The 16,901-nt window shown below is 41.2% G+C and overlaps 1 protein-coding gene across 1 annotated transcript in view; it reads right to left on the reverse strand.

Annotated features, from left to right (window-relative positions):
• Positions 1 to 450: 450 nt before the first annotated feature.
• LOC145415752 (E3 ubiquitin-protein ligase UHRF1-like) overlaps positions 451 to 16,901 on the reverse strand; it is a 58,166-nt gene continuing 41,715 nt past the window's right edge. Inside the window, exons 6-13 of the mRNA XM_080284989.1 lie at positions 16,219 to 16,405; positions 14,265 to 14,496; positions 8,396 to 8,607; positions 7,808 to 7,948; positions 6,171 to 6,327; positions 5,742 to 5,888; positions 2,969 to 3,112; positions 451 to 1,615 (exon numbers count right to left, since the gene is read on the reverse strand). Coding sequence (XP_080141115.1) covers positions 1,370 to 1,615; positions 2,969 to 3,112; positions 5,742 to 5,888; positions 6,171 to 6,327; positions 7,808 to 7,948; positions 8,396 to 8,607; positions 14,265 to 14,496; positions 16,219 to 16,405 — 1,466 coding nt within the window. The 3' untranslated portion in view covers positions 451 to 1,369. The remainder of the gene's footprint in view (positions 1,616 to 2,968; positions 3,113 to 5,741; positions 5,889 to 6,170; positions 6,328 to 7,807; positions 7,949 to 8,395; positions 8,608 to 14,264; positions 14,497 to 16,218; positions 16,406 to 16,901) is intronic.

Genomic DNA, 16,901 nt, shown 5'->3' on the forward strand with positions numbered 1-16,901 from the left:
TCAATACACAAACTAGTTGACAGTACAGTATAGAGCAACTTGATGAAATACCTGTAACAGTATTCTAGATCTAAACAGAAAGAGTTCTTTATGAACTAAAAATGAAATCTTAATATATGAACATGAACATTTTCAAACAATTTTACCCAAATGTCATTAAAAATTACAGTAAAACCTCGATATAACGGAATTCACTTTTTCGGAATCGAGGAGCTACTGGACTAAATTCTTATATATTGGAAAAAGTCCAATAAAGCCAGAAGCAGTCTGGACTGCCTGACCACTTCAGCTATGTTCACCACAATAAGGTAAATAAAAGACATGTTTATCAGTGTACAGTATAGTAGTATTATATATTTTATAGTATAGTAGTAGTATATATATTATACTATTTGATTACTGTAGTGAATCTATAATACAGTAAATTACTGCAACAACTCATTGGTGCAATCTGGACTAATGTGTGATATATTGGGAAAAAACCAGGTTAGAAGGGGGAAGTCTGGATGTTGCTTTTTTTTTTTTTGCCCCATTTAGTCCATTATAGTGAGGGTTTACTGTAGTTTGCTATCATTTGAATATAAACCTAGAACTACAGTATACTTCACACAAGTAAGCCATACACATTTTCCAGATTAACAATAACTGTCCCAAAAGTTCCAGCCCTGCATAAAAGGTATCCATATTCATTTCCCAGTACTGCACCAGTGAAAAGCAATATCTATCTATAAACATCTGGATAACCCTACTCACCTATTAACTGTATAATAGCAGCTTAACACTCCTACACTATATTACTGCCTAGATAGTTGGAAAACAACACTAAGTGTTGGCTTGACCATACAGCAGTTCTTGGTGACAGTACTGAAACTTAGTCACCCACATATATTCAGTGGAATAAAACTCTAATATTTGCTAGAAAATGTCTGTGTTGTCCTCATTATGAAACAGTTAAGCAAAACTCAAGATCAGCTCCCTGCCCTTAAAGCTTAACTACAGAAGAAAATCATATCAATCACATGTCACCTTACAATAAAGTGAATCATTTAAATCAACTGCACCTACCCTGTCAGTATAAAGATGTCCTTTATTGCTACTCTCAGTTTTATTTAGCTCTAGTAACTGTGTCAAAACAAGTTCTGTTAGCTTCTGTATTTTTTTTTTTTTTTTTTTTTTTTTTTTAATGCTAATGCAACGTCATTTATTTACCCTAGTGGAAACTTGTCTTACTGAAGGGGTTTAGATGCATTCGGTAGTAATTATGAGTTAAATATAATTGTCTCTTAATAACATGAGCAGTTCCTAACAGGACACTATGAAGCCATGGTCACAATCTTATACAGCCATTTGGCAGATTCCTCAAAAGGATTTACCGTGCAGTGTCATAACCCGGGAAGAGTTTCAGCAGACAGTCATTCAGAGGTTTGTTTATGTTCATTTTGTAGTCCTTGCCCAGATCGTGTCGACAAGCAGGGCAGGTGAAGACATCAGCTTTGAAAGAGCGCTGGAGGCAGGGCAGGCAGACATTGTGTTTGCATACTGTCGTCACAGGTTTGTACACAAGCTCTTGGCAGCATATGCACAAGAATCTGTCTTGCACACAGTTTAGGAATTGCTGAGAAAAGAAAGAATATTGTGAAAATACAGAGCTGTTAGGAATCAGTAACAGTTTATATCAACATCCCCCCCCCCCTTGCTGTACTTTCCCATTTGTGAAATAACTGTCTTAACCAAGCAAGGAGATCAAGGCTGAGCCTTCACATTGTGTACTACTGCAATACATCAGTTCACTTGTCATTATAAGATTTTTTAGCAGGCTGGTGGTCTACCGAGTTCACACACACCAACTGGCTGTGGCCCATAATGGTCTACTTCCATGGGGTGGTAGGGGTTTATTGCTAGCATAATGACATTCTGGGGAAAGAAAATGATCATTCTGTCTTTAGTACATGGACTAGACTGAGTAGTTTAGCCCTGCATTCCTGCAGTCCATCTTGAGTAGTATGGGAATGTGGAACAACATATTATAATGTTCAAACTGTGGTAAATAATCAGGCCACCATTGTGCAAGGAACAAAACAAACACCATGAGCTTAGGATATGGGCTTCATCCATCCATCAGCCAACCCTACATTGCCCCATGAGCAGTGCAGGAGCTTGGGGCTAGGCAAATTGGTCCTGACATTTAAGATGAGAGTGACCAGCCTCACTCATCTCTGAGTGGCACAACGTGAGCAATAAACCCTAATCGCCCCTTGGATATAAACCTTCACCGGCTCAATCCAATTACCCTCTAATATTACCTCCAATATTACCCTCTAAACCACAAGGTGCCATAGATTCATTGTATGGTTACCACCCTGCATAGTAAATGGTTTCCTGGTGTACAGGAAACCACTTGGCTTGTTATTCAGTGTAGAGTCACCCACAGGCAGAAGCAAGAGGAAAGAATGAAGGAAAGAAAGACGGAAGAGGGAGTGTAAAGTCACCCGCAAGCAGAAGGACGAGGAAAGAATGAAGTAAAGAAAGAAGAGGAAAGAATGGAGGAAGAGAGGAAAGGGCAGACACCCGAGAGAAGCACTACATCAAGTGAGTGGATGGTAAATGCCCCCACCTACCACATATGATATGGGCTCAATGTACCGATTTTCAGGTTATGTCATCCTCACCCATCAGCACCTTTTAAAAAATATATATACATATTGTTTGTGTATCTACTGTACCATGTTTATAAGGCACTTATAGATGAGCAATCTTTTGAGCTGAAGCCCCCTCTCCCCTCTCTCGATAGTATCCCAGCACCAGTGGTAACCAGTTATCTACCACATACAAAGAAATCTACACATAAGGGAATGAAACTCAGGTGCCACAAGAACCATGAACAGCCTTTCCCAGTGTGCTTTCTTTACATTACATCCTTCAAAACTACAGTATTACGTAAGAAATTACTTATGCCACAGTCACTTACCGTTCGCCCCTCAGCCACCATCACTTTGCTCTCCTCCCAGAGTTTGGCATTTTGGGTATCCATACCAATCAACCTCTCCACATCTGCTTCTATCCTGTATCCTGTGGTCTTTTTCTTTTTGGGCTCTGGCTGTCCATTTTCTTTCTGGAATGTAGTGACTTGCTATAAGGTATATTTCCATAGAAGAGACATTACATACCTGGAGCTGAAATAAAATATGATAATGGTAGTCTTTGTGATACATTTTCACTAGTACACAGACAAGTTTGAGATGGTTACCAGTTTCATTACTGACCGATTATGAAAAATCAATTACAGGTAAGCCCTTAATTCACGCGAGGGTTAGGTTCCCAGACCCTTCGCGTATGTGGTAAATTCGCTTATATGTTCTGCCCTTGTGTGCACATAATTACGCAGGTCTATTAAGTATATTACATCTGAATAATACTGCTTATGCACTACATACACCTTATAAACTAGCATAAAGTATGAAAAACAACAAAAATGTAAGAAATTTAACACTGAAACCTGACAAGCACAGGCGTAGGTGGAGACACTTCAGCAGCCTGGTGCACAAGCCCTCACTGCCTCCCATATGCTACATTCTGCCTTCTTTATTGTATGAACAGTTGACTCAATCACCCCAAACATACGGTTCCAAGACAATTCACAGGCGTAGGTGGAGACACTTCAGCACAGTCTGAAGCACTAGCCCTCACTGTCTCCCGTATGCTACGTTCTCCTTCTTTATTGTATGAACAGTTGACTCACCCCAAACATACGGGTCTGAGACATTTCACCATCAAGTCAATTCACCGTCAAAACATAGACGATTCCCCATCATTCTATTAATATACTTATTATTGATTAACTAATACTTTAATAACTAATTTTCAGGGGGATTTTATAACTCAATAAGTAAAAAACTAGTGTACTGTACTTGCTAAATAAACTGGTATGTAAATAAATGATGGGGAATCGTCCTGACGGAGAACTGTCGCCGACATTCCTCCCTGAAGTTTGTCCAACACTTCAACTTTCTCTGTCAGCAACATCACTTTACTAGTCCGTTTTGGTGTGTTACCACATGCATCACTAGCACTAGGCTTAGGCCCCATGTTGGCAGACAAGGCAAGCAATCACTGGAAGGCAGAAAAATAAGCCACAAATAACGATTGGCCAGTCACGCATGGTTCGACCGTCGGATTCAAACTGACTGTTGTGCGTGGTAGACCGACCTCCCACACACACATACACACACACACACATATGTATGCACACTGGCAGCAGGTAGGCATTTTTATATTTTATTTATTTCTCTTGTATATTAAAATTATTTATTTGAATACTATAATTTTAAGTTTTAATTATTGTACAAAAAATTCATGGATAACCAAAATCGCGTGAAAAAAGTTTGCGTGAATTAAGGGGTTACCTGTATATACAGTTACCGATAAGTTTAAAAATCTGTAATGTACCAGTCATTATGTATTTCCAACAACATAAAAGAAAGCAGACAGGACAAAATTCACTGAAAAAAAAAGAACACCTCAACACACTAATCACCAACTTTGACAGGCATATTACACAGTTAAACATCATACTCAATGCAGATGTATGCCACAGTCCAAGAGGCAACAGAAGATATTACAGTCCAAACTTTACACCAGTTATTGCCCACCCCATAAGACAATGCAACAAACACAATTACCCCATTGCCCACCCTGTAAGACAATGCAACCGACAAACACAATTGTGCATGTACACACACACACACATGCATGCATGCATGTGCGTGCGCAAACACACACACACACACACAAGGCTCCAAGAGCTAAACAGTGAAATCAGCTAAAAGGTTAGTACAAAGAAAATGGAAAGTTGAAAGACCTTTCTAACAGTACTTCTTCATTCCACAGTCCCCTCTACGCTCTACAAAATACAGTACATCACTAAATTACAAATACGCACTTCCAAGACCCACATCACCATTACTCCAACACCTAACACATCCCTTCATATAAAAAACACGCAAACATATTCATAAATCACTGCGTAAACGTAAGCCACTTAATAATAACATGCACTGAATCTGAAATACAACCCACTCAACACAGGTAGTCCTTTCCACTCTGTCACAATGCAAACCCCTTCACTTCAGAACAGACACCTAATGTGATCAAGAAAACAAAGAACTCTACAAGCACAGGGCTGGATGGCATCAGCAACCTGCACTTGAAACATTCAGGATCACAAGGCTTCCAAACCCTCACAAACATCAGCTACTGCTCATATGCACAAAATCATTCCAAGTACAGTACGGTCAAACCTCGGAATGTCACTTTGGTATGTGATTCATCAACAGAATGATAAACTTGAAGTTATACCCAGTCTGATGATAATGATGGTAAAATTCGCTTGTGCATTAATTGTGGTGGCTGCTTATGAGAATCCTGTGCATACACAGTGCCTCATGCAAGCAAACAGTCAATCCCACAGGGGCAGTTATTTGGCTGTGGTCAACAGGCCTGCTTAATCATACAGACTAGGGTTGAGCAACAAAACAACAACAACAGCAGCAGCAATGTACTAAGTATTCACATATTATTTATTCCAATAAATAAGGTAAGACCATGACTGATCATCTTCAGAAAAAATAGAGCAAATATTGTCAAAGACTTTTTCTGGCTTACTGCTTTTTCAGAGTTGGGTGTTTTAGCTTGCTAGCATGCTTTCTAAAACACATATATATATACTGCTAACTTTGTCTTACCTCAGAATCGCTACCACGTGAACCCTTCCTCTTTATAGATTTTGATTTGGAGGAGGAGGCATCTTTGTTCTCGGCATCACTGTCCTCATTCGACAGCCTCTCACTCTCTTCCTTCTCCTTCTGAGCTTCAAGGTAGCCCTCTGGGTACTGCAGACATTTCATACACAGGTGTACGCTTTGCACAATAGTTATTGCATATTATATCATAAAAGATAGCTGTCATAAATCAGTTTATAAGGGACTGAACAATTAGGCAGCTAGAGACTGAACAGTGCAGATAGCTGTCATTAGGTGACCAAGGCCGATGCATGTATGCAAGTCTGAGCCTTTATAAATGAAGGATGCAACGAATGATAACTGATAGGAAACATGAAATGTTACTTCAATATATCCTACTTAATATGAGCAACTACCTTATTTCCAACAGACCTGCATCACTAAGCCCAGCTCCTTAATACGTTTCTTGCCCTCCTTGGTCCAGGGAGCTGATGTGGGGTCATCACGTCGCAGAAGGTACCGCCACACTTTGAATCCACTCTTGCCTTTGTCTTGCCAGTATTTCACAACCTTGTATATCCCATCATATCTGCAGACACAGGTGTGGAGTAAGTGCTTTTGCATCTAGTACTTTCTCCACTATGTCTGACAGGACCCCTTGTGTTACCATGCAAATTGTTAAACCTATTAAACCAAACAGTAAGGAATGCCTTCTATAGTGAGATAAGCAGAGTGGTACCTGCTGAGAGAAGTGAACAGTACAGATCTCTCATGAACAATCACCTGAGAGTTACTGAGGACTATGAAGGAGGCCTCATTACATATATTCACCCACCAGCCATCTACAAAGACAAAGCATAAATAACAATCATTTTTCCAGAAAGACAACATTAGAAAAACAGTCACTCTGTCAAATGTGGTAGACAATGATCAAAAGCAAGAAATCAACATTTTTAACATTTACATTTCCCAACCCCTCCCAAGCTGTACCAGTACAATACAACCCACAGCTCCTCTCCCTATCATACATAACAATTCCGCAATTGCTCAGGACTTCATGCAAAAAATACTGCCCGGTGTAAACACATTTGTAACAACTGTTCAAGGCCTCAACACTGCTTCAGAACTGAATATATATATATTCTCAATGACACTTCACATCACACCCTCTTCCCACACTAGGCAAACCACAGGCCCTCCTCCCCAGACATCACATTCTGTTTGCCAACACTTGCACTAAAAAACCACCTGGCAATCGGAACCCAAACTCACTATAGATCATCTCCCCATTATTATCACTGTAAAAACACTCCAAACCAGAGTGATCACACTTCATATATACAAACTACAAAAAGGCAGACTGGACAAAAATCACTGAAGAAACAGAACAATGCTTCATCACATTAAACAACACACCCATCACCAACATTACCAGGCACATAACAATGTTCAACATCATACTCATTCCAGACAAAGCCCACATTCCACTAGGCAACATAAGACATTATAACCCCAACTTCACAATAGAGATTGCTCACCTCATAAGATGAACACAGCAGACTTAGACATAACTCACCCTTCCTACTTACACACAACACCATCACAAGGCTCCAAGAACTAAACAATGAGGTCAACAAAATTAGTACAAAGAAAATTGGAAGGCCTGTATAACGACAGTCACTCCGCAGACCCCTCTCAGCTCTACAAAATACTTAACAGCATCACTAAATCACAAACAAGCAATTCCAACTCCCACAGTGCCACTGCTTCCAACACTCAAAACATCTTCCTACAAAGAAAAAGCAAACATTCATAAACCACTACACAAACTTAAGTCACTTATCACCAACATGCACTGAGTCCAAAAAACAACTCTCTAAACATACACAGTCCTTTCCACTCATCACAATGCAATCCCTTTCACTCCAGAACAGACATGTAATGTTATCAAGAAAGTCAAGAACTACAAGTGCAGGGCTGGATGGAATCAGCATCCTAGACCTAAAATCATTTAACATCACAAGACATCCAGGCCCTCACTAACATCCGCAGCTACTCGTACATCTGACCTGTTGCCATCCTCTGGTGCGTATTTGGAGTGCTTGCGACCCTTGGCGTTCCTCACCACACGCACAGGCTTTCCTCCCTTCCAGTCCTTCGCCTCAGCTCCATTCTTGTTGATCGCTGTATTGCAATTAAGGGCCAAAGCTCTGAAGTAAATACAGAATTTTTCAATATCTGAACACAATTTCTTCTGCCAAATGACAATTTTTATTTGAAGAGACCCTGATAGTAATGTAGGAATTAATGAAAGCTGTATCTAACTCTTCCAATTAGAAAAATATATCCTAAGCTGAATAAAATAGCCAGACAACAAGAACATAAATGATGAACTATGGCTGAAGAGTTTATATCAGCCATATCCATCATGAATACTGTGTTGAAGATGTTACTTAAGAGAAGAACTTGCTCCAATTCTTGACATGAATCACACAGCCCTAATATTACTCCCATTTGTGTTATCACAGCTACCAAACTGATTGCATAAAAGTACAAAGTGGCATAGTGCTACATATGTATACCAAATGTTTGACATTAGCTGTAAACTAGAATCATGATGCTTCTAAAATTTTACAACCAGACATCGATATCCTCACTTATTCATGCGTGTCAGGAGTTGGTCACACGACTGTTCTGCTGTTCTCTTATTGCCTGAAAGATCACGTCCACCCGAACCAGTGTATGTAAATGAATCTCCGTTGTCTTCATCATCCTCATAGCCACCCGAGAGTACAATACTGTATGCTCCCTCATGTTCCCGCCCATGAATACCAGCTACATGTGGACGATGGATGCCAGCCTCAGAGACCTAGAAATAAGATGATACAATTGCAAAATCTGTATCATAAAGAGACAGAGCTGTGTTTCTCATCTACCTCATTTATAAACTGTTTAGGGATGAATCATTTAGGAAGAGTTCATGTTTTATTTATGGCAAGCAAAAGAACAAGTCCAGTTGCAAAATCACTATCATCATCATCATCATCCCAACCTTAATTCCCACCAAAAAGATGGGCTAGAATCAAGAAAAAAGGGGAAGAGCAAAAGCAGAACTATCAGACAGCATGCAAAAGAAATGGACCACAGTTGTTTAAGCTTTCAACTCCACCATCTGTAAATACTTTTTTGGATATTTCTTTAAAGACATGCTTCATATGTGGCACCTAGGAGTACAACTCCCTAAGTGCCAGCCAGGCAAAATCTGAGTTAAACATATCACTGTATTGTCCCAGTGTTGCTCTATCTGAAGGACAGGTTGAAGGTGGAAATAAAAATATCAGTAATGGCTATAATCCTATTATTAACAGGGTACTGCCATCCCTGTTGTTGGTCCACACAAGCATTAACACCAGCCAACAGGAGTTGATACTGAATTAGTATATCCCTCCTCTTTTCTACTCTGATGACTCTGTAGCTATTTCTTCTACTGATAGAGCAGATCTCTTCGCTCAGACTTTCTCCTCCAATTCCACCTTAGACGATTCCGGTGCTGTTCCTCCATCACTTCCCCCCTCTGACTTCTTCATGGCTGACATTAAAATTTCTTCAGCTGATGTATTTTCTGCTGTCACAGGCCTCAATACTAATAAGGCATATGGGCCTGATGGAGTCCCTCCTGTTGTTCTCAAGAACTGTGCATCTGTGCTTACATCCTGCCTAGGCAAACTCTTTCGCCTTTGTCTGTCAACTTGTACCTTTCCTTCTTGCTGGAAGTTTGCTCTCATTCAGCCAGTCCCAAAGAAGGGTGACCATTCCCAACCCTCTAACTATCGTCCAACTGCTTTAACATCCTGTATCTCAAAAGTTTTCGAGTCTGTTCTTAATAGAAAAATTTTAAAGCATCTTTCCTATCACAACCTTCTTTCTGATCGTCAGTATGGGTTCCAACAGGGATGCTCCACCGGCAATCTTCTAACCTACCTTTCAGACTCCTGGTCATCCTCCTTTCGGGACTTTAGCGAAAGCTTTGCCATTGCACTTGACATCTCTAAGGCTTTCGATCGAGTCTGGCATAAATTTTTAATTTCCAAACTGCCCTCTTACGGTTTCTATCCTTCTATCTGTGCCTTCATCTCTAGCTTCCTTTCTGGTCGTTCTATAGCCGCTGTTGTAGACGGCCATCGTTCTTCTCCTAGATCGATTAACAGTGGTGTTCCTCAGGGCTCTGTCCTATCACCAACTCTCTTCCTTTTATTCATCAATGACCTTCTAAGTTGTACATCTAACCCTATCCACTCATACGCTGATGACTCCACCCTTCACCTTTCCATTCGATTCCCGCAACGTCCATCTCAGCAGTTACTTCAACAAACAAGGGATGAGGCTATGGCACACCTAATGTCTGACTTGGCTCATATCTCTGACTGGGGTAAAAATAATCTTGTTGTTTTTAATGCATCAAAGACTCAGTTTTTGCACCTATCAACCCGACAAAATCTTCCACAGGTATACCCACTAATGTTTGATAATATTCAGCTTAATCCTGCATCATCCTTGAACATGCTTGGGGTTTCATTTACTCGGGACTTGTCTTGGAAAGATCATAATACATCTCTTGTAAAATCTGCTTCCAAGAGATTGGATGTGCTAAGCCGACTCCGTTCCTTCTTTACCCCTGCACAATTGTTGACTCTATACAGGGGTTTTATCCGCCCCTGTGTAGAGTACAACTCTCATGTGTGGGGAGGCTCCCCACATACAGCTCTTCTCAATAGGGTGGAGTCAAAGGCTTTTCGCCTCATTAACTCTCCTCCTCTTACTGACTCCCTTCAACCTTTGTTTCTTCGCCGCACTGTTGCATCTTTATCTCTTTTCTATCGCTGCTCCTCTGAACTGCCTGCATGCATTCCTCCACCCCTACGACGGGCACGTAGCACCCGTCTAGCAGCAAACTCTCATCCCTTTTCTGTCCAACTCTCTAATGCAAGAGTTAACCATTACTCCCAGTCCTTCATTTATGCAACAGGTCAACTCTGGAACTGTCTCCCTCTGTCTGTATTCCTACTTCCTATGATCTCCAGTTTTTCAAATGCAGTGTGTCCAGGCATCTGGAAATGATCAGATCTTGAATTTGGCTCTCATATATTTTGTTTCTCTCTTGGAAGGAATAGTTTTGCAGGCTTGTTGCCTTTGGTTCCTTCTTCCTCACACACACACACACACACACACACACACAGACACACACACACACACACACACACACACACACACACACACAAAAAAGAAGTCCTAATGTCCCTCTGTCTGGAGCACATGTTGGAGCTTGGAATGTCTAATATCAGTAAGTGTGAAATTCCTATGAAAACTTTGGTTTTTGTTGTCCCTATTGTCGGCCAACCAGCTGCATTGCAAGCCTGCCAGTTCAAACCACTAACTCCACCAGCATGCTGTGGGTGCCGACCAATAATGACACTCCCCGAGCCATACTATGTAGTGCTCAGCAGTCAATGGGAGAGTGTGAGACACTTTTTCCACCAATCAGAGCATTTATCACCACTTTCCTTCCTCAGTCCCATGTTTGCATTCTTTTCACATCAAAATTATTATATTGTGAAAAAAAAATAAAAAATAAAAAACAAAATAAATTACAGTACTCTCTTTAAGACCCAGACGCCCAAGTCCCGGGCATTTTGGGCTTGGGTCCTTGGGGGGGGGGGATGTATTCATCCCTACTTTAGATTTGCCGTGCGATGACGAACAGCTGTTTTGGCAAGTAGTAGAGCGCCCCTGCATCCTCCCCTCCCCAGTTCCCGCTTACCTACCATTATGACTGCACACTTGTCGCCATGGCCGCACCGCGTACTCGTTTTTGTGAACAAACAGTGAATAAAGTGCAATACCTCACCACTAAACTACATGGGAATTTACAGTGTTGTACAGAGTTAAGTAATTAGAATTCAGGGTGTAAAGGATAAAGTGCAAAGAGCAACACTGGCGTGGCGTAAGTAAGAACACAATGTGCAGTGTTAAACAATTATAATTAACAGTGCAAAGGATTAAGTGCACCACAACACTGGATTACTATATGTGCTTCAAGTGCACCTTCACCACTGTCAGAGCCTTAGAGGAGGCAGGTTAATCTTTATGATGGCCACGGATGTGTCGTAAGTATCCTGTGCACTGCTAAAGAGTTTTCATACTCACTTCTTATTTCTCATCCTCTGGCTCCTTTTCATTTACTTCATGGTTTCTATCCCTTATTTGTGTGCATAGGGTCTTAAATAGGTGCTATGCATGTCCGGTAGGGAGTTACAGTAAAAGCTCGATTAATCGGAATGCATGGAGATTCTTCCATTCCGGATATGGAATTTTCTGGATAATCAAATGTTACTCTTAGATATTTTCTGAGAGGTCAAACAAATGAAACAGTACCAAGCTTGGGACTTTATCTCATAAAGTACATTATTCAGTATTAGATTCAGTACAGGTACATTCACACTCAGTAATAACTGCCCAGGGGTGCTCCCTTCCTACCTCAGAATACCCAGGGAAGAGGGGAGGGGGGGGACAAAACGAGCTCCACCCGTCACTACCCCAGCTCCCGACCATCCCCCATACCCCGACCCAACTCCCCTCCCCACCCGTCATTCTTAACTAGCAGTTACATCTCAGGCTGATTTCATGCTTAACACTCTTTGTCCCACTACAAATACAAACAAAGAACATTACAATATGTCAAAAGAATATAACTATCAACATGCTGCAGCAAGAAATTAATACATTATGACGATAACAGTAAAACAAAAACGTTAACAATGGCCACTTCAGGCCTCCTGTATTGGGTGCACTGCTTTGCAAACACACACACACACACTGAAAAACACAGACATAAACACATCCAAACATGCAGGCACAGACATGGACGCATGCAAACACCCAACGCATGAGGCCTGGGATGGCCGTTGTTAACGTTTTTGTTTTATTGTCAATGTTATAATGCATTAATTTCTTGCTGCTGCATGTTCACTGTCATATTATATACTTTTTATATATCCTAGTGTTTTATATTTGTGTATTAGTAATGTAACTATGATTGTAAAGTATTAGGTTAGCTTGAGATGTAACTGCCAGTTAAGAATGACGAGTGAGGGGTTGGGAGGGGCAGGATATGGGGGAGGGTTGGGAGCTGGGGTAGAGGCGGGTGGAGCTCGTTTCATCCCCTCCTCCTGTCTTCCCTGGGTATATGGGGGTTCAAAGGGGGCACCCCTAAGCAGAAATTAGTGATCGTGTGTACACTACAATATACACAAAAAGACAGCAAGAAAAATTGTACAGGACTGAACACAAACCAGCAAACATTACCAAAAATTATTTAAAGAAAAATTTGGCATACATTACGGGCCAAAATAATTTTGGAAACTTAGCTGCGTACACTACTTTATCCCGTACTGTACAGAACTAATCAAGAATTATAGGGGGACGACCTGTATCTGGAATATTTTCGACCCCATGCCAGATCGAATTTGTGTTCCGGTTATACGGATGTGCCGATGCATTGGATACCAGTTAATTGAGCTTTTACTGTATTTAGGTGGCTTTCAAAGTTTGGCTGGGTTGGGGTCTATAAGTACCTGTCCAGGGGCATTTTTCCAAAGTCCCAGACAAAACCAAGTCCCAGACATGCCCTTAGTTCCATTACATCGGATCTTGGAGGGATTATTGTACTTCAGACGATAAGGCATTTTGAAAGTGGAAAAACTTTGTGTTTTTCTCCATTCCTCATGTATGTCACTTAGGGAGTTATACCCCTATACACCTGTGGAACAGGCATTCTGTTAATAAGGCTGTCCCAGGAGGGAAGTAAAGTTATGGTCTTCGAGAGAAATGAAGTCAGTGAATGTACAGTGAGTCTGTATGAGCAGGAAATGGAAAATGTGAATGCGTTTAAGTACTTGGGTTGTGTGATGAGTAAGGATGGAAGTTAAGAGGGTGAAGTTGGAGGGACACTAGTCAAGAGTGAGAGCAGTGGAAATAAGTTATCTGAGAGGAGCATGTGGAGGCACATGGAGAGACAGCCTGACAAATGAGAAAGTGAAGCGTTGTGGTGTGGATGTGGATGTGGTAAGAACCGTTAGGAAAAACGCATAGAAGTGGTTTGGCCATGTGAAGAGGATGGAGAGTGAGAGACTGACGAGGAGAGTGTATGTGAGTGAGGTGGAGAGGGAGGGGGAGGCCAAGGATGAGATGGAGGGATGGAGTGGAGAGGTATATGAGAGGGGAGTGTGTGAGCTGGGAGCAGGTCAGTGAAATGGTGGGGGACAGGGCGACACGGAGGCGATTTGTTTGTGGCCACTCCTTATGGGATTAAGGCGTCTAGCAATAGATAGATAGACAGATAGTAAACTTCATCTGCACTTTGATGCGAAGAAACCACTGACTTATGGCAAAGAAGGGTCTAACAATATTCTCATGGATAGCATTACATAACTGCATAAAAACCATACCGTACTGTATGTAGTTACTTGCCTGTAGCCTGAATTTCCAAAGCGTGCCAACCTCAACACCAGGAACAGGTCCAAAATGATTCTGTGGAACAATGGTACAAATCTTCTGGCGTCCAGCACAAGCAAACCCTTTACCCCAGTCTCGTGAAGAATTGGAGTTGGCAGAGGCCATTTTAGCTTTCTTTTTGCTGTCCTTTAACTTCTCTCCGGCCTTGACTATTTCTGTATCATCATTCTTGCACAGATGACAAAACCTAAAAAGATTGAGAAAGGGCATTTCTGTAGCAGTATGGTAGTTAATACTAAGTTTACTTCATTCTTTGAAGTGCAATGATCATATATTACACTTTATTTATAGAGAAACTACAACCAAGCTTAATATACAATCAATAACATTATCTTAACTACACAACACAAACTCATCTCAGGGCATATCATATGCACCAACCAAACCTTACCACACATTAAAACTTCACAATGACCAATGTCTGATCACATACAACATAAGAATCACCCCAAAACTGAGTGTAATCACCAATCATTCTAAACACACTGCAACTCAGCCTAAGTAAAATGAAAAAGATGACCATATCACATAATTTATAAAGGTTCCAGCATGCTTGTGTGCATCAGCCTTCGTCACCTAATGGTGGTTCTCCACACTGGTTGATCTCTGGCAGCCTACCAATACAGTCCTTTATCTCTGGGGTCACACACCCTATGACCTCGTCCCAGGTGTGTTAAATCACTATAATCACCTATGCACCCACAAGTCATCAGTGTCAGGGATATCACCATAATCTGGGATCACGCTGTCAATCGCCAATGTCGCAATTTGCGATAAAAAATAATTTTAGGCGATAGTTTTCAGAATTTTTAATCCGTTTTATGAGGCTTGAGTGTTGTAGCTGCACATGGCTTACATGAAGGAGTGTTAGTGCCAAATTTAACATATGGATGTGAGACTATGGTGGCATAAAAAAAAAAAAAGTCAAGAGTGAAAGCAGTGGAGAAGGGACTGCTGAGGAATGTATGTGGAATACGGAGAGTGGATGGGATACAAAAGTGTGATTCATGAAAGATGCGGAGTGAGGAAGTCTGTGGACACCAGAATCAAAGAGTGTGTACTGTGATGGTATGGTCATGTGGAGAAAATGGATAACAATAGAGTGGTGAAAAAGGTATATCTGAATGAAGATGAAGGAGGTGAGGTAGGCCAAGGAGAAGGTGGAGGGATATGGTGGATGTATGTGAGGAAGAGGTATGGAAGTCGGTGAGGCTAGGGAACTGACAAGAGATCGAGCTGGCTGGATGAACGTTGTGAGAAGTAGTGCATGATCAGGAATTTGGTATCCCTTTTTAACATGACAATGTCCAGATTGACCACATCAGATACGTTTAAGTGAAGCTACAGAATGTGGTGAAAGTTTTTTGGTGTATTAGATCCAGCCAAGATTCCTCGGGGTTGAATGATGACTGAATGGAAGCGTGACCCATTACACTGAGCAAACTTGTGCTGTTTGGACATTGCTGCTCCTAACCTTGCCCTAGGGTGGGAAAGGAGGTCCAGATGAGGACGATGATGATTTTTGAGTTTCTGCTATGCCTAAGTGAAGGAGAAATTAAATGGTAAAAATTATAAACTGGAAATGAATATTTCATTCTCACATGAAAAACAAATACTAAGAATATATACTTTATCTATACATGAAACTTTGTTCATCATTTTATATTTTTGTAATGGTGGTTAGGTGGAGCTTGCTAAACCTGAAAGTAGAAAATAGTGTATAATGCAATATGATACAGAATGAAAAACAATTGAAAACACAAAAAGTAGAGTTTATTTTTCAAATATAATTAAACAGCTACTGCATGTTTTTATGTAAAATAAATGGAAACCAGAAAATTGGTTCATCGTGCATGTATGGAATCTTTTTGAGGTCAGAGCTAACCCTGATAATCATCAACGCACCCACCATTCATCAACGTTCGGGATGGCGTCAAGTGGTGGGTTCAGGCAGTAAATATGGAAGGGTAAGTCACACTCATCACACATCAGCTGCTTCTCAGGGTTCTCCTTCCCACCACACTCATGACACCCACATTCCTTGCACTTGTGCCGAGGGTTGTCCTTGCAGTGTGCACAATTGGGGGCATTCTTCCCTGAAAAACATACAGGATAGTTATATTAAATTGAGTAAGTATATAAATACAGTGCACTATATGCGAACATGCTGTGCTGATTAATATTCACGTAGATGCTATGGTTTCAACCCATTGACTGTGGCGAAACTTCTGGACGGACTGTGATGCTCATGCCAGATGACTGCAAGAAATTTCATACTCTTCCCCCCAGCCTGCCTGAAGGTGTTACATCACTCAGTCACCCACCAGCCACCACTGAGAGTGGATGTTGTCCTGTTTCTCCCAACTACCCTCTTCCCCCACTCCCCAACTAGGAAGCACACCCAGTCACCCAAGCAGCACCAGTTACCACCCAGTGACACCTATGACAGTGACTCCAAATGAGAGGAGACAGAAGTGAGGAGAAAAAAGGTTAAAACTGGATTATGTGTGACTATGTACACCAAGTGCAAAAGTAGGGCTTTGAATGGGTGAATGTTTCTGTATACTACCGTACATCTGAACACTTTTCTCT

The sequence above is a fragment of the Coenobita brevimanus genome, chromosome 103, assembly GCF_032717465.1.
Source record: "Coenobita brevimanus isolate Jiangsu-jjx chromosome 103, ASM3271746v2, whole genome shotgun sequence".
NCBI lineage: Eukaryota > Metazoa > Arthropoda > Malacostraca > Decapoda > Coenobitidae > Coenobita > Coenobita brevimanus.